The 23,273-nt window shown below is 47.8% G+C and overlaps 1 protein-coding gene across 17 annotated transcripts in view; it reads right to left on the reverse strand.

Annotated features, from left to right (window-relative positions):
- Window positions 1-23,273, reverse strand: part of DNAH9 (dynein axonemal heavy chain 9) — a 352,680-nt gene that overhangs the window by 24,665 nt on the left and 304,742 nt on the right. For 14 of the 17 annotated variants that reach the window (XM_057500838.1, XM_057500837.1, XM_057500842.1 and 11 more), the window contains 6 exons: window positions 20,176-20,303; window positions 17,379-17,606; window positions 14,507-14,698; window positions 13,460-13,651; window positions 8,866-9,036; window positions 3,265-3,447 (listed from right to left, as the gene is read on the reverse strand). In XM_057500838.1, the coding sequence (XP_057356821.1) occupies window positions 3,265-3,447; window positions 8,866-9,036; window positions 13,460-13,651; window positions 14,507-14,698; window positions 17,379-17,606; window positions 20,176-20,303 (1,094 nt within the window). Of the gene's footprint in view, window positions 1-2,549; window positions 2,718-3,264; window positions 3,448-8,865; window positions 9,037-13,459; window positions 13,652-14,506; window positions 14,699-17,378; window positions 17,607-20,175; window positions 20,304-23,273 lie in introns of those variants that run through there. The other 3 variants (XM_057500841.1, XR_008997155.1, XM_057500839.1) reach the window with 3 other exon arrangements.

The raw sequence follows: 23,273 nt of genomic DNA on the forward strand, positions 1-23,273 counted from the left end.
TGCAGCACATCTCAGTTTGGATGAAGCACATTTCAAATGCTTACCTGTCATTGGAGGCTACTGTATTAGACAGTGCAAATAAGGGAATTTAGCTTCTCATGCAGTTTTCCTACACAGGAAGGGAATTTTGGGGGCAGAGAGCCATCAGTATATGGCCCTTTGAATGTTATAACTAGTTGTTATTGTAAAGGAATAAATTTTGGCCTTTGGGAGTTGTATCAGGCTTTTGTGTGTTTGGTTAGTAGGAGTCAGTACCTTTGACCACTCAGCTGTGGACCTGGCTCTTCACTGCGAAAGGCTGAGAACCAGATGTCTGCATGGTAATTCCCAAGGGAATTCCTCTCCGTGGGGACATGGTTGTAGCTAGCTGACCTCCCTAGGTGACTACCCTGCCTTCCCCTACCACTTCGTGTGCTGTGTGCTTTGAGCTCCCCAGTCTTCAGCAGCTCAGCACGCTGCGCCTCTTGGTTCAGCTAATACTTTTTGGGTAGCATTATGGTTTCCCACCCAGCTGGTTACGGATGAGTATAATAAACATTTCTTTATCATAAATCCTAAGAGTGTTGACTTAATAATTTAAAAAGATGGACGTTTTCTAACTTGGGTGCCCAGTCTGGTCAGAGCATTTGGGTTTTTGCCCAGTTCATGTGCTGGGCAGCATGAGTTGCCCACATCCCCCTGTGCTTTGCCTATAATACTCCTAGAACTCTGAAGTGGCTGTTAGAGAGAAAGCAAGCAAGGACGGGAGGAGAGCCTCAGTGGGGATTCCCTCCCCGCCCTGCCGGGGAAGCTGGCCCGCAGAGCCCACCATGCCTGCCCCTGGCGACCAGGGGAAGCTTGGGGCTGAGTGGCTGTCACTCCGTGCAGCGCGCCCTGTCCCAGGGGGCCTCGCCTCTCCCTCACAGGCCAGGGGGTCCTGTGCATCCTGTTCAAGCCACTCCCTCTGCTGTCCCTCTCCTGCTCTCGCTTCTTGCCAGCTCTTCCCTAGACTTAAACACTCTCCCTTCTCTGAGCTCTGCTGCCATTTCATATTTCCATGAACACACCCGTCCATCCTTTCCTTCCACCTGTTTGCCTTAACGCTGTCCTCCACAAACTTGGCTCATCATGACACTTGCCTGGCTGCTGGTTAAAAATAGTTTTCACCCCGGCTCCAGGGGTTGGTAGGACCAGAGGGCAGAGATGGGGATATGAGCTGGATAAATCCCCCAGGGCGTCTGACGACCAGGCCAGAGAGGGGGGGACCTGTCCTTATGAGACTGGGTTTTCATGACAGCAATTTAAAATGCAGATGGCGCTGTCTGTTCCCCACTTCATGGAGAGGCCAGGAGACAAAGGCAATATACAGGTGCTCTGATTGCATCTGGGTCTCTGGGTCATCGTGCTGCCCCCACCGTTTGAAGTTCCCCATGTCACTGTCACTCGCCTGAGCAGACTTTTCGTCCGGGCGAGAGCAGGTGAACTCCCAGACCGCCAGGAAGACTCTGCTCCTTATTCCCACCTGTCTTATGTAATCCTACCCTGCCTCTGGGCGCCCTTGATGCCCCCTCTCCAGGGCCTTCCCTGATCCCATGCACTCATTTCTTTCTTTCTTCTCCCACATCTCTCCGTATGGCCCTTCATGAATCCTGCCTGCGTTACAATCTGTGCACTCATTTTTCCAACCCTGTCGTTCTGGAGTGGAAGGCTGCCCTGCCAGCCTCCCCGGTGCCTCCAGCACGGACTTGCCCAAAGAGCCCATCCGTCAGCAAGGCTTGAATTGGACTGAAAGAAAAGAGAAACTTCCTCCCTGCCCCCTTCATCTTTGCCCAAGCATGCTCTGTGATTCATGATTCCATCACAGCGAAGGCTCTTGGAAGAAATTTCAGTGGATGAATTGGAAGTTGAATGGATAAACAGACTGCACCAAATTGCATGGATTCAATAAGCTAAGATTGCAGCAAACCTACTCAAGATAATTGCTAATATACACCTGCGTACCTCCATAATGGGCTGCACGGTGGGACAGCAGAGTCCTTATTTACATTTGAGATTATTCTATGAAGTTTTGTAGTCTTCTCATTACAAGCTGGTACATCATTTGGAACCATTCCCAAACACTGTCAGTCCCCAACATTCCTTTCTGCCTCTCCCATCTCCTTATGTCCCTTCAACTATATTGGAAGGAGAAGGGAAATGAACAGTTAAAAACAAATCCTCACTAACCTGGAGTTTGAGGCCTATTTCCTAGTGTCTGTGTGACTAGATGTGCAGAATCTCAGTTGTTTTTCATATGCACACAAGACTGTGGATGATGAACTCCAAGCGCTAATGGTAGACGGCAGCGCATCTCCCCCTGGATTCCGGGGCTGGGCTGAGCTTTCACTGTTGGCCACAAAACTGACTTCTCACTTTCCTTCTGTCCGGGGTCATCATTCTTTTCATAAATGTGCCAACGTAAACTGACAACGGTCACCTCCCTCAGCTCCTAAAGGTGACCCAGAAGTCCTCCCATTCATATATCACTCAGGTGTACGGTAGTAAAGGTGATTACCTAGTAAGCTCTGTGCTAGGCATTTGACATAATTATCTCATGGTACACAAAATAAGCTTGTTTAAGGAATTAGTGGTAAAAGTAGTAGACTCTTCCATGGCTCAAGAGAAATGTCAGCTTGTGCAATATCTTGGATCTCTGAGACCACCTTGAGGTTGTAAAGATTAAAATTCCTTCCTTTGCCCTGAGGGGGCAGTAAGTGTAATACTATGAGCTAGTACTTTGGGGGTACTTGCAATGTGCTGGGCATTGTTCAAAACCTTCTATGTACATCAATTTATTGAATCCTTCCCAAAGCCTTATGTCATAGGACCATTATCCCTGTTTTGGAGGTGAAGAAACTAAGACACAAGAGATTAAAGTTACTTTAAGGCCATACCATGGGGCAACGGAAGAGCTCGTAGCTGATCCCTGGCAGTCCAGTTTTAGAACCTGTACTTTTACCCAGCACCACTTTTGCCTCCCACGAAAGCAACGTAACCTATGTCAGCACAAGACACCGGGCTGTGAGGACCTCTCCTGCGTGGTGCTCGCAGTGTAGTGTCCTGGGGCAGCTTGCCCATGCTGGCCAGCTGGTCATGGCCCACTTCTGGTTTCTGGGAGCAACACCTTGGGCATTCAGATTGCTGTGGAACACCTGCTCTCAGTCACCTGCTTCCCCGGTGCCCCTCTCTCCCCAGGGGGCCCAGATCCATCCTCTGGCAACGTCTCGCCGCCAAGACCTCACCCACCTTTAAGCTGAGGTCCAGCTCCCTCAGTGAGCACTGGATCTCTCTGGTGAGGATGTTCATTCGTTCACACTCCTGGAAGGCAACTACTATGTACGGGGTGCGCTCCTCCACTTTGGCCATCAGCTCTGGGATGTTAAATTCATCTGTCACCCGCTCCAGTATTTCTTCCAGGAGGACCTTGACCTGCCCCACAACAGGAAACACAGGGTTAAGAAGGGGCTCTAATTCTCCAGAAGGGCTCCATTCCCTTGTGGTGTGGCCCCAAAGAGGCCAATCATCCATCCCCGGGCCACACTGGTGCCCGCTTGCTCAGGTCAGCTAGGCCGGAGGTGTGGACCCACCATGGGATGGCCTCTCTGTAGGCTAGCTGGCTCCCTGCGGCTTGTATGCCCAGTTTAAAAAGGTGAACACAAATGCCTTTCTAAGAATTGGGAATTGGAAAAACCTAGAAACTGACCCAGTTGGCTGTAGGAATCAAACTAGAAAAGCCTAGGATAGCCAAGGGCGGTCATCGGGGGCCATGGGACAGCAGCAGTGACGTATATATATTTACACACACGCCCATTCTGAGTCCCGTGAGGCTGCACTGCAGTGTCTGCCCCTGGGTCCTAGAAGAGACACCCCCCTCTATCAGGTGGATCTCCTCTCCACCCCACGATTGCTTTTACCACACAAGCTGCCAGCTAATTAGACCAGGGGAGCCGGAACATCCAAGGTCTCTCTCCTGGAAAATTGCAACTGAGATACTGGGCTCCTTGGAGCGAGCAGCTGAAGGCTGCACCTACTATTTTGAAGTGAATGAGTAAGGCCAGGAGGTCTGTAAGCAGAGGAAGAAAAATGAAACAAGTGGAGACATAACCGTACATGTGGCCAGCAGAGAGGGAGGAGGGGAGGGAGAGCACAGGCCAAGGAGAGTGCCAGCCCTTCCTGGTCGTGCCAGCTGAGCTCCAGGCTTGTGGTGACCGGCTGTTATTTTTGCGTTTGCCTTCTGTCTCCCTTTTGTCTGTAACTTCCCCATCTCCTTTTGTGAAATTACCCCTTCTTCCCTGTTTTGGGTACAGTCATGGAGCTCAGCCCTCCCGTGACCCAAGCAGGCTGGTCAGAGTATCTTCCACAGGAGCAGGAGCTTCTGCGTGTCCAGCCTCGGACTCAGGGCCAGGCTGTGGCTGGAGCCCCTGGCAGGATGGAAGTGCTCTGACGGGGCTCCCCTGGGGCCCCTAGAGCCGCTGTGGTGGCGAGCCTCTCCCCGATCGATTCCTTTGATATAACGAGCTATTTCTTGTCCATTTTAGCTACACTGGTCTCTGTTGCTTGCAGCCAGAAAGCCCTGACTGCGTTAAAACCGTCCTGTTATGCATTACCAGTGTGAGTTTAAGCAAGTCATTTAGGCCTCAGTTTTCTCATGTACAGAAATTTCTAAGAGTGTCTTTCTCTACCTGCCCCTTCTCCCCCAACTCCCCAGGCTGATGTGAAGATCAAATCAACTGAGTTGATGGACGTGGCAGCATCTGAAAGCTATAAAGCACTACATAAATGTACAGGATGATTAATATTCACCCTTCCTTGTATTGTTAACACACAATACATTCTCTAGGAAAAGAGCTGATGTTAGAAAAAAGAGGTAAAAATTCATCACCCTGTCACAAATGGGTCTCCGGTGCTGTCATAGCAAAAACTGGGATGGAATTTTAATGGTAGCTGAAAGCTGCTGCTGGGGTAGAAGACAAACGGCTAACATTATATCATATTTCTGTCTTTGGAGCTGAATTTGAAGAAACAGCCCTCTATCAGTGAGCTGCCATTTGGACATTATTCACAAAAAGATAAAAAGATAGTTTGGAGGCCTTGTTCCAAAGTCCACTGGACGTGGGGTAGCAGTTCTGTTCTGTCTCCGATCGGGCTGTGGAGCTTTCGGGGAGCAGGCGTGCTGGTGAGGGCCCCGTCAGCGAAGGGAGCAGACCCACAGCTGCAGACAGGACCCACTTCTGCCCCTTCTCAGGGGGCAGCGGGCCCCAGGGACGTGGTCTGCTTTATTTGCACACAGGGACTCCTCTGCCTTTTTTCCTTTTTTGGAAAGTGAGAAATGCTTACCACAAAAATCTAAACATTACAGATACTTAGGATATCGGGAGCAAAATCTTCCCACCATCTTGCCTCTTCCCTTCAAAGGGGAAGAAAAGCCACTGCTACCTGTTCATTTTTTTGGTTTATAGTTCCTGCAGTTGTCCTTCAGTGCATACAACTCTCCACCACCTTCCGCTCCTCCTCCGTCCATGTAACACCATGCCCGTCTGTGGTGCCTTCCTCCCGCCTTCCTCTTCCCTCCCCCCCACCTCCCTGCCCTTTTCTCCACCCATCATTAAGGGAAGCATACCTCACATGGCTCTTTCAGCTGTGTTCTTTTAATCTATACAATAACTCTTGGACACATTCCTTGTTAGTATGTATGGATATGTCCTTTTTTGTTTAACAGTATATATATGTATGTATGTGACTGTTTCAGCATATGCAATTTATTGCATCTTTCCCCTATTGATGGATATTTGGTGTGTTTATCACTTCTACTGCTAACAATGCTGCACTAGATACATATAAATATATCATCAAATCTGTGCACTGCTGAGTGTTTCCACTGGCTGAATTCCTAAAGATAGAATTATGAGTAAAAAGTAAGAACTTTTAAAATGCCAGTAGCTATTGTCAAATCATCCTCTAAGTAAAACCTCTACCAACAGGGAGGAACATGTGTGTTTTCTTATGTCCTCAACCACTGGATATTATCACATTTAAAAACCTTCCCTGTTAGGTGAAAAATGAGATGTCACTCAACTTCACTTAGTTGTGAGTGACTCTGAGAACATATTACTATTTTTATTGGCCATTTGTATTATTATGTGAATTTCTTTTGTGTCCAGGCTTCTTCGCCCTCCTCTCTTCTTTCTCCTTCTCTTTTCATATGTAAGAGCTCTTTGTAGACTAGCAAAACTGTCCGCTTCCCGGTATCTGTGCTGCCGATAGGTTCTCCAAGTTTACTTTGTTCAGGATATTTTTTGCTTTGCAAATATTAAAAATTTTTTAAGACATCAAATTTTTCAATCTTTTCCTTTATAGATTCTGAGTTGCCTTTTTTTTAAAGGTTTTATAAGGTTTTCATAAGATCATAAAAGCATTCTCCCAAGGATTAGGGAGCTAGGGAACCTGCTTCACCTCTCTCCTTATGACTCACCAGCTGTTCGATCCTAAAGAAATCCAGTAGTCAAGGGCACATGGCGGACAGACAGCTCCTCACCACAGAAGCAGGAGGGGTGGAGTCCAGAGGCCAGTGGGACATGCTCAGTCGTGAGCCTCTAAAATTCATATGTTGAAGTCCCAACCCCCAGTACCTTAGAATGTAACTGTATGTGGAGTACTTAAAGAGGTAATTAAGTTAAAATGAGGCTGTTAAGACGGCACCTAATCTGTAAGACTAGAATCCTTCCAGAAAGAGGAAATTTGGACACACAGAGACCAGGGGCACAGGAGTGCAGAGGAAAGGCCTACTGCGGACCCCACGGGAAGATAGCCATCTCTGAGCCAGGGAGAGAGGCCTCAGAAGAAACCAGCCCTGCTGGCGCCTTCATCTTGGATTTCTAGCTCGTAGAACAGTGAGAAAATAATTTGATTGCACCCTGTCTGTGCCACTTTGTTACAGCAACCTAGCAAACAAAAATGGCTGGGTACCCCCCTGATTCGTGGCAGATTCATCTGCCTAACAGAGGCATTTGGGGCCATGCAGCACTCGCAGCTCAGGTCATCCAATGAGCCATGGTGTCCCAGAGAAAATGCAAGCTTGGGTTGAACACTGTGGTGGACTGCTGGCGTCCTCTGCCCAACTTCCATGCCCCCCGACTCTTCTCTCTCTTTCCTAGGCACATGGCTGCCCAGCTATACACTCCATTTCCTGAATTTTCTTCCATGTAGATGTGGACATGCGAGGGATTTGGGCCAGTAGTCTGTGAGTGGATGTGTGCAGCCTCTGGCTCATTTCCAGCTCAACACACAAACACTCCCTCAGTTTTGGCTGTGTGCTGCTCCTCTGGGGCTGTCCTGTGCATGTGAAGGAGCACGGCTCGGGAGAACACGCGGGCACTGTGAGAAGCTGACTGTCCCGGGCGAGCACCGGGACACTGCACAGCTGACACACACATTATCTCACACACCTGCTTCCCGCACACCATGGTCACGGCCAGTGAGCATAGCTCACTTGTTTCTGCCACACCCATACCCACACCCACACCCACAAACCCACACGCACCCTCACAACCCCCAAACACCCACACACACCCACACGCACACATCATTTCTCATCATGTCCAACTCTACTGAGCTGGACAAAGGTGATAAGGAAATAACAAGGTCTAGAAGCTTCTTTGAACCCCGCCTAAAGAATCCTAAATCTATTATTTATATAGTCTCAGCCTTTTTCATTTTTAGAGCTAGGAACATTTTTCACACTAGGTGGTTTGGATTCTGGGCCACATAAAATGTCTTCTCTGCCTTTTGTTCTCAAATGATATCTTATGCATCAAACAGTGAAACAGGCTGAGTGACATGATTTAGAGCAGCTTTTTCATGTGCATGCTCACCTGCATCAGAGTCACCAGGGTGCAAATTCCTGGGCCTAACCCCAGACATCAGAGTCTGAATTTCAAGCTCCCTAGCTCATTCTGAGGTATTTGAAAATTTAAGAACTACTATTTTAATGACACCACTCCATACCTTTAAGCAAAAGTCCAGCCCCTTTAATATCAGTCAGTTTGTTTTCCTAAAATCGATCCCTGGTGCCTCAAAGTCTGGTAACTACCCTGGTTTCCTAACCCCGAATCTTCCAAGTATGTTTCCTGGTAAGGCCAATGGAATCTCCAAGTAAAGATTACAAGAACCCAGGCTGTCCTGTGGAGTGCAGGTGGGGTGAGCGGCGTCCATCTCTTGGGGGCTGGATTTGCATGCCCCAGGAAAAGTTTCCCTTTGGTGCCCTGGGCCTTCTCTGCCCTCGGCTGGGCCCATCAGGAGCAGAGCCCTCAGACTGCCTCTGGTTGTCCCACAGCTCACACCTCACGCCGGTCGGCTCCGTCATTCCCACTACCTTCCTGACACTCTGGAAGCCCGGTGCTCACCAGCACCTAACTGTGCATTGGAAGTCAGATTAACTCTTCCGCACAGAGAGAAGGCACTTTCATTCTGAAGAATGCATTCATCTGCCTGAGCATCCGGTTGGTGGGATGATGGTGGAGGCGTTTAGGAACAGCTGCCCCCCCCCATCGTGAAGTCAGTTTCAAGGTTCCCAAACCACCGTTGTTCAGTCCTGCCCTTTCTTCACTGTGGCAGAAAAACCGAATAGACATGGACTTTGGGTGGACTAGCAAAGCAAACGGCCAAACCCAAGGACAGGGACTTCGCATGATTTAACCAGACGGCCAGCCGGGTGACATGACCGGGGAGGGGGCCCCCTGGAGGTGAGGGCACTCATGCCAAGGCTGGACCGGCCGGCCGTGTGCGAGGGGAAGGAGTGCGCAGTGCGGTGCTGTGTACTGGGGCCCCCCCTGTGACCCATGGGCTGACCTTTTCTTCTCTTGTGGCTCCTGCCCCCTCTCCACCTTGGCTGTCCCGGGGCTGCAGCTCCAGGACCGTGCGAAAGAGCTTTTCCGAGGTCTGGGTCAGGAAGCCGATCTCTGCATTGGGGTGGAGGCCATAGAGGTAGGGCGACTCTGCGGGCAGCTCAGCATCGATGTACTGCAAGTCGAGGGCAAGCCCATTAAACAGCAGCACCTCCCTTCTCCCACTCTGGATCTGCCCTGAAGGGCAGTTGGTGGGCCAGAGCAGGCCCCTGGCAGCAGTGTCCCTTTGGCCCATCAGGAGAGCACACTCAACCGACGCCGGTCACATATTCTCTACCTGTTAGCGCACATCCTCTCCCCGGCCTTTCCTGACACCATCAGTTTTTGCATGTGGGCTGGTTTTCCAGACTTTCACATTCACAAGAGCATTCTCTTGTCCAGGAAACTTAGAGGACTTTATCCCCAATCTCACGCCCTTCACCGCTGCCTGATATACACCGGTCCCTCCATGCACAAGAAGGATGCTCAGTGTCCTTCAGAAATACTAATCCCAACCTGGTGTTTGTGGCCAAGCTCTTCTAGGGTCCCAGCCCACTTCCCCTTAAATTCGGTTTCTCTAAATCAGGAATCAGAAAGCTGAACACAAACATAGGGACAGGCATACAGAATAAATGTGTGAATCGGGCTGTGGGATGAGGTGAGTTTTGCTGTGAACTGAAGAGTACCTATCTCTGGTGGAAATTATTAGAATTTTAAAAACTTAAATCTGCGTCACCAAAATGACTCCTCTCTGCGGTCAGTTATGATGGGCCACAGTCTGCCATCCCTAAAAAAGTCCTCCCCGGCTCTTAATCCTCTCCAGCTCACTTTCTTTTCTGAATGGTCTCCAAGTACTCCTTCCCAGTTCTTTCTGTCACAATGAGAAAACATCCCTCAAGTTTAGTTTCTGATTTGATTTTGATGTTTTCTTGGTGTTATTAACGTCTAGTCTAAGTAAAATGTTGCTCATTCCTTAAAGGCAAATTTGTGTGTTTATTTTTGTATTTCTTCCAGCACCCAGCCCAGCACACTCCTGGGCTCTTGGTAGGTTCCCTATAACAACCTGTTAATGGACAGATGAGAGACAGGTATGAAGAAAAGGAAAATCTACTGCAGTGATTTGGAAATGGACAAACCACGTTATTGATGCCCAGCACGGCTCCAGCCTCTTGTCGAATTGTGTCATGGACACTAGGGGACGCTCTTGCACAACTTTCTGGTTAAAGTCTTGATGCCTTTTGGTCAAGTAGTTAAAAAAAAATTCCTCTTACTTTCTTTAAAGAGTCTTACTGGTTTTAATTTGTTCTCATTGGTCCAGTTCTGGATCTAATGAGTTTTATGACTTACCTCCTTAAATTTTATGAATTAAAGATATTTTAAAACTTGTAATTAGTGTTTCTATGACTGGTATTTCCCTTAAGTTTGGCATTCAAAGTCCTTTCACGCATGTTCAAAAGTCAAGCCATAAAAGAGGTTTTAAAAATGATATTATCTTTCAAGAGGAGAACCAAGATGGCGGCGTGAGTGGAGCAGTGGAAATCTCCTCCCAAGCCATATGTATTTTTGAAAACACAACAAATACAACTAATCCTAAAAGAGAGACCAGAAGACACAGGACAACAGCCAGACTACATCCACACCTGCGAGAACCCAGCGCCTCGCAAAGGGGGTAAGATACAAGCCCCGGCCCGGCAGGACCCGAGTGCCCCCTCACCCCAGCTCCCGGCAGGAGAAGAGGAGTCAGAGCGGGGAGGGAGAGGGAGCCCAGGACTGCTAAATAGCCAGCCCCAGCCATCCACACCAGAGCGCAGACACACAGTGCGTGCGTGGGGTGCTGGAAACTAGGGAAACAGGACAGTAAGACCTGTGAGTGGGTCCCTGCAGCCAGCACGCCTGGGGACAAAGAAAAGCGAGTGCTTTTTGAAAGTCTTAAAGGGACAGGGACCCCACAGATGGACGGAAGTGCCCTGGGACACCTAGCCCAACAGTAGGGTATCCTGGGGAACTCTGGGTGCCCAAACCCCCGAAGCGCAGCTCGGAGGCCCCTCATGGAGATAAACATCCTCCCGCCTGTTCCCCCTCTGACGTGGCTCCGTCATATTGGAGAAGCAGCCTGAGGCAGGCCACGCCCACAGCAACTTCAGAGCTAAATAAACTCCATAGCAGCCAGGCAAGATCAGAAACCCTGTCTGCACGCAGCTGCCCAGCACAAGCCACTAGAAGCTGCTGTTCTCCCAGGAGAGGAAGGCCACAAATTGGCAAGAAGGGACTTTCTCTTACTCAACACATGTGCCAGCTCCCCACAAATATATTTATCGCCATGAAAAGGCAGAAGAAACTGATGCAGACCAAGATCACAGAGGCAAACCCTGAGAAGGAGATAGACCTAACCAGTCTTCCTCAAAAAGAATTAAAAATAAAGCTCATAACCATGCTGATGGAGCTGCAGAGAAATATGCAAGAGCTAAGGGATGATGTCTGGAAGGACATTACAGAAATGAAACAATCTCTGGAAGGATTTATAAACAGAATGGATAAGATGCAAGAGGCCATTGATGGAATAGAAACCAGAGAACAGGAATGCATAGAAGCTGATGCAGAGAGAGATAAAAGGATCCCCAGGGATGAAACAATATTAAGAGAACTGTGTGACCAATCCAAAAGGAACAATATCTGCATTATAGGGGTACCAGAAGAAGAGAGAGAAAAAGGGATAGAAAGTGTATTTGAAGAAATAATTGCTGAAAACTTCCCCAAACTGGGGGAGGAAATAATCAACCAGACCATGGAAGTATACAGAACTCCCAACAGAAAGGACCCAAGGAGGACAACACCAAGACACATAATAATTAAAATGGCAAAGATCAAGGACAAGGACAGAGTTTTAAAGGCAGCTAGAGAGAGGAAAAAGGTCACCTACAAAGGAAAACCCATCAGGCTATCATCAGACTTCTCAACAGAAACATTACAGGCCAGAAGAGAATGGCATGGTATATTTAATGCAATGAAACAGAAGGGCCTTGAACCAAGAATACTATATCCAGCACGACTATCATTTAAATATGAAGGAGGGATTAAACAATTCCCAGACAAGCAAAAGTTGAGGGAATTTGCCTCCCACAAACCACCTCTACAGGGTATTTTAGAGGGACTGCTCTAGATGGGAGCACTCCTAAGACTAAATAGATATCACCAGAGAAAATAAAATCACAGCAAAGAAAGCAGACCAACCAAATACTAACTAAAGGCAAAAAATAAAATCAACTACCCACAAAAGCAGTTAAAGGAAGCACAAAAGAGCACCGAATAAAACAACCAACATATAAAGAACGGAGGAGGAGGAATAAGATGGGAGAAAAATAGAATGACCAGACAGTGTTTAAAATAGCTCAATAAGTGAGTTAAGTTAGACAGTAAGATACTAAAGAAGCTAACCTTGAACCTTTTAAGGCAACCACGAACCTAAAGCCTGCAATGGCAATAAGTATATATCTTTCAATAATCATCCTAAATGTAAATGGACTGAATGCACCAATCAAAAGACATAGAATACTAGAATGGATAGAAAAGCAAGACCCATCTCTATGCTGCTTACAAGAGACTCACCTCAAACCCAAAGACTATAGGAACAAAGAAAGACTGAAGGAACAAAACAGCAGCAGAATCATAGAACCTAAGAGTGGACTAACAGTTACCAAAGGGAAAGGGATAAGGGTGGAGAAAAAGAAAGGGTACATTACGATTAGCATGTATAATGTGTAGGGGGAGCATGGGGAGGGCTGTGCAACACAGAGAAGACAAGTAGTGATTCTACAGCATCTTACTATACTGATGGACAGTACTGTAATGGGGTTTGTGGGGGGGGATTTGGTGAAGGGGGGACCCTAGTAAACATAATCTTCTTTATGTAATTGTAGATTAATGACAACAAAATAAATTAATTAATTTTAAAAAATGATATTATTTTTCAATATATTTTTCATGACAGGCTAAAAAGGTAAAGATGAGCTCCTTAAAAATAGCTGTAGCAATAGGCAAAACCAAAGAAATAGTATGAAAAAGCTCCATGAAAATGTTTTTCTTGCTGTGTGTGTGTATGTGAGCATATGTGCCTGTGTTCACAGCAACTAGCAGAGTAGGAGGGGTGAGAGGACTGGCCACAAGATCATGTCCCTCTGAAGATATTGAGAATAATAGGAATGACACTAAAAGCTGGCTAAGTTCTTACTGAAATTTTGCTCCTAATGGCTTTGCCAATATACTGAATGAAAATAATCTAATGAATACCCCAGATGTTATTTGTAAATAAGAGCAACAAATAGAATTATTGAACCAAACATCAAGAATGAAAAGATCTCCAAAGGCTCAATTGTATCATTGATATTTGATGGTAGAAATCCTATAGCTCTCGAACTGAACAGGGCAAATTTGGGGCTGAGGCCCACACTGCAGACAGGCCCAGCTCTGAGCGCCCCATGTCCTGTGGGGCTGCAGCGAGGAAAGAGCGGACCCTGTGTGAGCGCCATCAGTGCCTTTGGCAGGGAAGAGCAGAGCCTCACCTGATGGTAGCCATTGTAGTCCATGTTTCCTGGGACTAGGAACCCTGGGGCCAGACACAGCTCTCCTTCTAGCATTTCTGGTTTGATGAATTCCTCCAGATAGGTCCTGCAGAGTCTCCTGTCCCAGTCATCTGTGATATGGCCTCCATACATGATCTCTCCAAAGAGGTAGCGCAAGTCATCATAGGGGACCTGAGAGAGGGGGAAAGAAAGGGAGACCTCCACACGGGCATCGCGGCTGTCCTGATGCACAGGCAGTGTAAGCCGTGGATGGCATGCCTCTCAAGACTAGGAGCAAGGTTTTACTCCCGTGCACACCCCAAGTGCCCAGCAAAGTCAGGCATGTTTGGGGGCCCGTTAAATGTTTGAAGAATTGCATCACAGGGTGAGTGGGGGAAGGTATATGCCAGCCCCCTCGCATAAAGGCCTTTCCTCTCTCGTGGTCATTAACTGTGGCCATGAATCTGGGCTCTACCTGAGTCTTTTAAATAGGCAAATGCCAAATGAAAGAAAGCAAGGAACGGGGCACCTCCCCAATTTCCTGCCACTAATTAGCTAATAATTAATTGTCTCCTTTGAAAGTTCATAGTGAATGGAATAGAGTACATGAGTTGAATGGTGTCAAAGTTAGGAGGGAAACCACTTGGGGAAGCCTGGCCTCCGTGGAGCGAAGGAAGGGATGGCAGTGTGGGGGGTGGCGGTGTGGAAGTGAGTGGGGGGCTCTTCCTGACAATCCACAACCCCTGCAAGGCTGTGCATGCCCTGGGCTGGTGGCCTTGGGAAGGGCACTCATGGGACTGACACCCACCAGGTGTGAGTCACTAGTCTGGTTTCCTGGGCTCTCTTGGCCCTAACCTCTGTAGGGCACTCTTCTTGGCCTCGGGTCATTCCGGATCAGCCACGGGGTTAAACTCGCACTTCCTCACACCGCTTGGGAGGGTGCCCAGCATGCATGCCCCTTTTTCCTTGTGTGGGTGCTGCACTCTCCTCCTCAGGGGTGGCCCTTCCCATCTACCCCGTGCCCCCTGCACTGGCTGGAAACCTCACCTTTGCGTTGGTCTCCAGGAAGTTGTAGAGCACATTCACAGAGATGGTGAGGTCCCCGGTGTTGAAGGGGTAGGAGCGATTCCATCCCTGGGGCCCAAACTTTCGTCTTTCGGCCACCACCCCATGAAAGTAACAGAGAGCAAAGAGGATGCTCTTAAACTCCGTCTCCCGGGAGCACATCTCCAGGGTGTCCTGAAAGGCAAGTGTTGCCCCTAGTGATGACACAGACACGCCATTACTCAGGGCAAGCCGCGGTGTGGCTACTGTGACTGGGGCTTGCGTTGGATTAAGCTACCGTGTATCCTCCTTAGCTCTGAGCTGCTGTAGGACTGCAGCTTGCATAGCAGACAGGCACAGGCTCGGGGTTCCGGGGGACCTTGCAAAGGCGTTGGGTTTTAGTTTAGAATCTGAGCTAAGGTTTAGATTCTGGTTATAGTGGGGTTCAGTTTACAGTTAGGGTTCGCACATATGGACATACTAATGAAGTTCCCAAGCATAGCTGATGGAAAACAGGGCAGTGGGCCCCGGAGCACTGCGTTCTTCACAGTGATGTCATTTTGCATCAGAGTGTGGGTGAGGACTCTCACAGCAGCCTCTCTAACTTCTTCCTTTCCTGCCATGGTGTCTGGCCCCTCATGGGACCTCATGAGGTGTAATTAGCCTGCGTGAGAGGAATGCCCAGCTCATCTGCTGAGCAGATGCTGAAGGGGGGCAAGCATGGGAGTCAGAGCACAAGGAACAGAGGAGTGTCATGCCCTCCACCCCCCTAACCGCTCCACTACTCCTGAGGGGGAAGCCGGATATGCAGCAGCAGAAACAAGAGGGGTCCTGACTGCAGGGCGCAGGCTGGCAGAAAAGACATGGATCATGGAGAGGGGATGAAAGACAGGATGGATCGAGAAGAGAAGGAGATAGTCTGGAGGGAGGCAATAGAATTCTGCTTGGTGGGTCTTAAGAAGGTGAAGAAGATGTGGGAAGCTGTGTTTTGAAGGGATGGTAGGACAAAAATCCCTAGATTCTTTGGAATTAAAAGTAATTTCCCCTGAGTGAGACCCTGTATGTTCAGCAAGGAGCAAGATGTTGCAGGTGGAGCCCAAGAGAGGCGCCTCCAAAGCTCATGCACGCTCATCAGGGTCAGGCCTGGTGTTCCTACCAGCAGCTGGTCCTTGCACTTTGCTCACATGGGCAGGAGGAGCAGAGGAGACAAGCCGGTTAAGCTCCTGGTAGGTCTGGTTTGGCTGTGGAGGGCCCACGACAGTCTACCTCTCTCTGGATATGTGGGGGTCATCCTGGTGCCTTTGGTACCATATTTGGCACAGAGGCATGGAGAAGAAAGGTCAGAAGTGGTGCAGAGGACAAAGTCAGTGTCCAGTGCGAGCAGGGACCTAGGACTGCTTTCTGGACAGAGCTGTTCCCCAGAGCTGGAGGATGCCTGCTTTGTTACTTTTGACACATTTGAAGAAACTGGATCCTTCTGAAAAATGCCTCTCAGTGCAAAGACAAGAAGGCACGCAAACACTGAAACTGGCCGACAGGGGCACACTCAGTCAGAAGAAAACAATCAACCCCTGACAGCTGTCAGGGAAGCAGGAAGAAAGAGAGCTCAGTTCTGCATTTGTCCCTTAAATGGTTAAAAGGGGGCTTAGAAGGCACACAGTGAGGAGCATGAGTGTCACACCAGGGCCTCTGCTCCAGGGCATGTGGAAAAGCAGAATGGAACAATTAAAATGCTTGAGAAGGATGTATACACTCATAAGTCAATCTCCTTTCTCTGAATGAGCTACGGACGATGGCTATAGATGCCCAAACAGCCACCTGTGGCAGGCATAGAAGAACCAGGAGAAGCCGGCAGCTCTTGGACTGTCTTCCCAGCTGCCTGAGCGTCAAGACAATGTCAGGTATGCCAGGAGATAAACCCAAGAGTGGGAACTAGGAAAAGCCAGCAGCTCCTGTTCCTCCCAAGCCCCATTTTAACCATTTAAGGGACAAATGCAGAGCTGAACTCTTTTATTCCTGCTTCCCTGAGGGCCCTGCTGATTAGCAATGGTTGTTTTATTCTGACTTTGTGCTGCTGTCACCAGTCTCAGCATTTGAAGGTGTGCCTCTTTGTCCTTGTGCCTGGGGGCTTCCTTCAGCTGGCTTTCCAGTACAGCTCACTGCCTTTTTTTTTCAACTTTTAAAAATCTGTGATAAAATATGCATCATATAAAATGTACCATCTCCACTATTTAAAGTGTGTATACTGTAGTGGTATTATGTGCATTCACATTGTCATGCAGCCCAATGCCGTTCAGGAAAGAAATCTTTTCTTGGACCCAGCTACACCTTCTGTAAAGAAGGCTGTAGATTTCAAGTTAAGAATGTGTATTTCCCTTATGTGAATATAACATCTAGAAAATTTAGCAGTTCTGGCCTCTGGTATGGAGTATCTAGGAGTTTAGGCAAGGCCCATTTAGGAAAATGATACTCAAGATGCATGCAGATATCAATTCTTATCACCAGAACATGAGCATCAACCTCCTTCTTGAAGGTAGTATGCTTAGTCGTAAGCGTGTGACTGACATAGCATGTCAATTAGGTTTATAGCAACTTGCCCTCTCCAACTTGGGATATTTAATTAACATGTAGCCTTACAGAAAGCTCCCCCAGAGTTTTTCCAGTGAAAGGCCTAAGCCTGGCTCTCCCAGGCATACTGGGAATTGAGAGTTGGTTGTATTCAGCAGGCACTGGGAGGAGTCAGCTGTGCAGGGGCCCAGTTGCTCCACAGCCCAGTAGCTCCATCCCTGCTCCCGGCTGCACGCTTGTCTCCCACCTGGCTTGAATCTGCTCTTTGCAGGTGGGCGCTCCTCTTCCCTCCCACCTGGGGCCTCACCTGGGTGAAGTTGTCCAGGGCCTTGTGCAGGTTGGCATGCATGCCCGTGGGAGGCTCATTGGTGATTTTAATGGAGTTCTCCAGGATGCCCTGGGGGATGATGTGACCCTCAGGGGAGGGCGCAGGCTCCGCACTGATGAAGACCCTGAACTCTGGGTGGCTGTTCTCGCTGTACTCCTCCAGCTTCTTCTCCAGGGTGCTGAGCCACTTGGCCACCAGGTGGATGTTCTGGTGGGAAGGAAGGACCCCCTTCAGTGCAGGCCTCTGCTTTGTTGTTTGCAATGAATGGTTTGGGGAAGGCAGCTCCAGGAGGGACCTGGCCCTAGCGTCAAGTGAGTCACATGGCAGCATGAGTCTTGGGGCTCTCAGTAATGGGGCCATCTAGTATCCTTCAGTTGAACCGCATCCCTGTCCTAAATCTAACACCGTGCTCTCAGACTTGACTATGTATCCAAGGCTCCTGAAGGGCGTGTTAAAACAGATTATCAGGCCCCGCCCCAGTGTGTATAATTCAGCAGGTCTGAGGTGGGGCCTGAGATCTGCATTTCCAGCAAGGTCCCCGTGATGCTGATGCTGCTGGTCTGGGGGCCACACTTTGAGTCTAACACGCAGTTACATTCCAAGTGCAGATTCTCATATCTGATACCTGCTTATTTGAGCCCTTAATACTCAAAAGTGGGGTCCATGGACCTGCACTTTGGCATTACCTGGGAGCTAGTTAGAAATGCAGACTCCTTGTCCCCCAGACTTACTGAATCAGTGCATTTTAAGAAGATCCTCCAGTGATTTGTACGCATGTTAAAATTTGAAAAGCACTGACTTAAGCTTCTGCTAGCTAGCTCTCTCCACTCCTCTCTCTCTTTCTCCCAACCATTCTGCTAATTGTTGACAGACTTATCTTCTCAAAACACACAGATGCTGCTGTGTGCATTCAGGGAGGACTCCCTACTCCAAGCCCGAGCGCCTTTGTGTGCTCTTAGAGCCGTGCTCCTCCAGCCGCCATCTGGTTCCTGTCTGCTGTCTGCCTGTCTATCTGAACCTCCATCTATTTCTCAGCACTACTTTGCAGAATGCACGTTCACGCCAGTAAGGATAGTCACTTTCCTTCATTGCAATATGTTTCATTAGGATGGCAGATGAAAGCTCCTCGATAGATATTTGAGGACAGCCACTCAGAGAGCCTTAAATACACACATTGGCCCAGAGCACACTACTTGGCCGAGCAATCTGGTTTCTGACTGCTGCTTTCTCTTCTATGAAAAGAGAAGTAACAATAATGTTTGCCATACTTATATCACAGAGTTGCTGCAAATAACTACAGGGAATGTATTTGAAAGGTTTCTATACAATAAAATGCTCTGAGTTAGTAGTGGTTACTGAAATGAAAATTTGTTAAAGAATTCATTTATAATCATTCTGTTGGAGTCGAGATTTTAGTGGGCTGCCTGGAGGGCCAGGACTCGGTCAGCTGGGCAGGACTGGAGACCCACAGATGAGTGCTCTGTTTCCTCAGGAATTCAGTTTCTGGATTTGATCTTGGACAGCTCTCAGGAAACCACATCAATGTGCATGTGGGGGCCCTGCGCTGCCAATATGTGCTGGAGGGCAAGACACTCTGTTCATTGTCTGAATGGCTGGGTTCCCAAAGGTGCCAGGGCCCAGAAGGGGGTTCTCTGGCAAATGATCCTGAGATGGTTGTGGGGGACACACTTGCCCAGCACCATGCTGATCACATGGGAGGGAGCAGGACCCCAGCTGTTGTTATCTTTTCACCTGATATCCCCACTGATGCTGGAAAAAGAGTCCCAGGGAATGGCAGATCCCTCAGTTGCTAGGCTTCAAATTAATAATAGGCTGATTTGGATGGAAACCCCGCAGCAAGATGTGATGCTGTAACGGGTCAGGAGCCAGAGGAAGTTTCTGGTAACTAAAGCCAGGAGAGGATGGAGTAACTTTGTTTTCCTTTTTTTCATTTATTTTTTGTTTCATTGATTTCTTCAATGATTATTTTTCCCAACAGGCTTTTGTTGAGTGCTTACTATGTTCCTGGTAGTGTGCTGGGTGCTAAAAGGTGATTCAGAAACATAGCTCTCCCTAAGGACATGTAGGCAAGGACATACTCATATATTTACTAAATCATTTCAACATAGCCACGGGCACTCAAATAGAGGTTTGTAGGGTGTTATGGAGGAAAACAGAAGTAAGCCACTTGTTCTACCACGGCCACAGTATCCATGCAGCATAGATCAGGAATAAGGGACAGGCCATGATAGAAGAGGGGGTAGCCTTTATTTCCTATACGCATTCAGTGAAATGGCCAGATTTCCATGCACCAACATGAACTGTCAGTGAAGAGGGTAACTTCTAGTTAGAAGTGTGATGTTCTGGTTGCACAGGTAATGAAGGACATATAATGTGTAACACAATAGAAAGGTACAGTAGAGGACAATTTCCTGAAATGCACGGGAAAACATCAAAAGCTGAAAAAAGAATTGGCTTCCTTGGTCTTTAACTGCACGCCAGTGTCCTGAGCGTGTATCAAAACAGGCATCAGCTTCCATGTAAACAAGAGTGGCGGAAGCCTGTGTGGGGTGGGGGCAAAGAGGAGTCATCAGGAGGTGGGGTGAGGAAGACAACACAGGAAGGAGGACAAATGGAAAGAGAAACCAGCAAGCCAAAGGGGTGGGGGTGTAGAGGGAAAGGTAGATGAGTGAGGAAAGGAGCCCAGAGATTGTGATGTGAGGTCCAGAGGGTTTTAGGGTCAAGCACGACCCCCACCAGGGCAGAGGGAGCATACCTGCAAAATAACCCAGTGACCCTTCCTGGCGGCCAGGTCCAGGGCAGCCTCAGCCACTGCCTCCTGTCCTTGCCCCAGAGACACGTTGTGGAAGTTCCGGTTGTTGAAGGTGTATCCGAGTTTTCTACCTGAAAGGAGCATGGGGTTGTTATGATTATCTCTTGTGTCTATTGATCTGTGTTGGTGCATGTTCATAAGGCAGTGCACATCTCCACACCACTCCCCAAACACAGGCATGCCTGAATCCATATCCTGAGCCTCAGATACCAGCCCCTTTCCTTCATGGTGGGGTGGGCGTGGGGGCTATATCTCCAGGCTCTTTGCTCCCATGTAAAAGGAAGCCCTTGTCTAGACCAAAACTGCTTCATCCGCCGCTCTTCACTTCATCTACAAGAATGGGTAGACATGCTGTCGATTTTTGGTGCAGCTTCATGTGAGGACCACACATTGGTTCACTACCTACAGAATGAAAAGGCTCAAAGGGTAGCAAGCATGGGAGTGTGGCGTCTGCTGACTTGCTTTGTCCTCTGAATATATATTTTCCCTGGAACTTTACTGGGAGGTGTGGCCAGTAGGGGCAGGATTCAGGGAGTTATGACTTCCTGGACTTTATGTAGAATTAACCTACTCCCCTCTTATTTCCAACACCTGGAAATGTTTTAGCTCATTGTTTTGCATGAATTAGAGTAAAGAGAGGCAAGAGGCAAGAAAAGGAGGGGCTTGGCTGTACACATATAAGTATATCTAGATAAAGGGTTGCTGGTGTCAGGAACGGAGTATGGAAACTGCTACACCAACACAAATATCACAGCCGTATCATTGGAGTGAGGCCAGTGCTCATGCATTGTTCTGGAAGCCCCAGAAAAACTTCACACAAAGGAAGAAATGACCTTCATATAGACGCCTAATTCTGCTTGGACACTGTGAACAGCCCTATAGGATGAAGTGTAGGGAAACTATAATATGTTTCAGATAAAAGGATCATAAAAGTGTTTAATACCAGGAAGGGATCATTGAGTGATTTTTTTCTAGGGAGATGAAGTATACAAGAGAAAAAAGGAGAAATTTAAAAAGGGGAAAAAAAAATCTGTACTTCAAAAATGTACTTTCAGGGGAACTAAAATTGAAGACACCATTTGATACTTGTAAGAAAATTTAAAGAAAACTCTTAATTTGGATATTTCTTTTAAGTACTGAGAAAAATACAGCATCTCCTTCCACTGTATATGACAAAGCAGCATGATAACTTTTTGTAGTGAGGAATAGTTATTACAGATTCAACTGAGATGAATCTGACCCCAAGACATACCCTTATTAAATCCAAAAAATCCTAGTTGGCACTTTAGAACAAGGGATATAAACAATTTATTCGAGAAAATACCAGGATAAAAGGTGCTGGGATTATTAGATAGCCTTGGTGACATTTCTACTCACCAAAGAGCCTATTTCTTTTCTTTATTAGCAAGATATGGGATAAATGGGGCTTAATAAAGATTAGTTTGAAAACTGCAGAGTGGGAGGACTGTTGAGGCAAAATCTAGCACCACGCAGGCCAGCTAGAGTCAGTTTGCATTAATCTAGGCTTGAGGCATAATGAGGAGCCTGAGGACAAAGCAATGGATGCCGGAGATGTGGAGAACGGGGAGACCGGTGCGGTTCTCAACTGACCGGACACTCAGCTGGAGATGACGGCGCGGCACGCGGGCCTTGTGACGTGCTGTGGCCATCTTGCAGAGCCCTTCTGTTTTGCAAGTTGAGGCCCTCAAGATGCCTTGCTGGGTCATCTAGCCAACTACACTCACTTGGGTTTCTACCTTCACATATACTTTGAGGTATGGGTTCCACCCCCCTCCCACTCCCACGGCCTTTAACTCATCTTTTTGTTTCTGATCTTCTTTTCAACTTTCCCTATGGTGGCGTTACCCACAATGGTGCCCCGTTGTAAACCTTGACATCTTCACCTTGTGTACCCTTCACCTTCAGTACTTTTGAGTGGGTGTAGTCAGAGTAGGGTGAGGGCCTCCGGAGGGGGCAGGGTGGGATATCTGCAGTCAGAGCAATGTAACTGCATGCAAGGAAACCCCCCAGCTAAAACTCTATGTTAAACATTGAGCTCTTGAATCATTCTTCAGTGAAATCAGTTAATGTTCCCCAGACAAAGAAGAGTAGCACATGTTTTATTATGCTAACCATTTATAATCATGTGTAAGGTTCTCTTTAGCAAACCAAAAGGCCCAGGCCTATGTGCTGTCTTTCCTCCTTCAGATCTGATGAAGTGATTTTGCAAACTGGGCAACTAATTTAGCAAGTAAGCCCAGGCATAAACAACACAGTAAAAGGCAGAAAGGATTCCACCTTAAAGATAAGATTGCATTTTAATACCCAAGAAATTAAGACATCAGAAATTCTTAACTTACTCTTTAGCAAACAATACCTCAGCCCACCTTGGGGGGCTGAGCAGGTGGCCTTGTTTCCTGTGCCCCCAGACCAAGATGCTGGTATCTCAGGGAGAAATCATCAGAGGAAGTTGCTTGTGTTAAGTTAATTCTAAATATTCAGAGACCACTTAACAAGTCCACACCCCTAAGTTTTTTTCATGTTCTCGAAAAATCCTCAACTGTCTATAAAACCCCCTAGGCAACGCACCACTACGGACTCTCTTGTCCCCTCCTGGCGTGAGCCTGGAGCTCTATTCTCTCACTTTATCTCTAAATAAAAGCCTGTACCTTGCTCTCCTACCTTGATTGTTTGTGAAGCTCATTCTTCGGCTCCGCAAACAAGAACCCCATCATCACTTTGAGGACAGTGCAGCTTCCGTGGCCCTCTCCCTGGGTCCACGTGCTGGTGGGGCTGGGTGGAAGGCAGACCTGTTTCTAGTCTACTCTTGTTCCTTGTAGGCTATTTCCTCTTGTTCCTCATATAAAAACCCTTTCTCTTTTAAAGCACATATCATCTGCTTACATTATCTCCAAACATGTTCCATGCCTTCTCACCTCCCAGTGAGATTCATGTTTATTAGGGGATTTGGAACTTGCTGGAAAATCTTCCATACTTCCTATTTCATCATTATCTCGGTAAATGTTAATGTCACTATGGAT

Source organism: Manis pentadactyla, chromosome 4 (assembly GCF_030020395.1).
Source record: "Manis pentadactyla isolate mManPen7 chromosome 4, mManPen7.hap1, whole genome shotgun sequence".
NCBI classification, from domain to species: Eukaryota; Metazoa; Chordata; class Mammalia; order Pholidota; family Manidae; genus Manis; species Manis pentadactyla.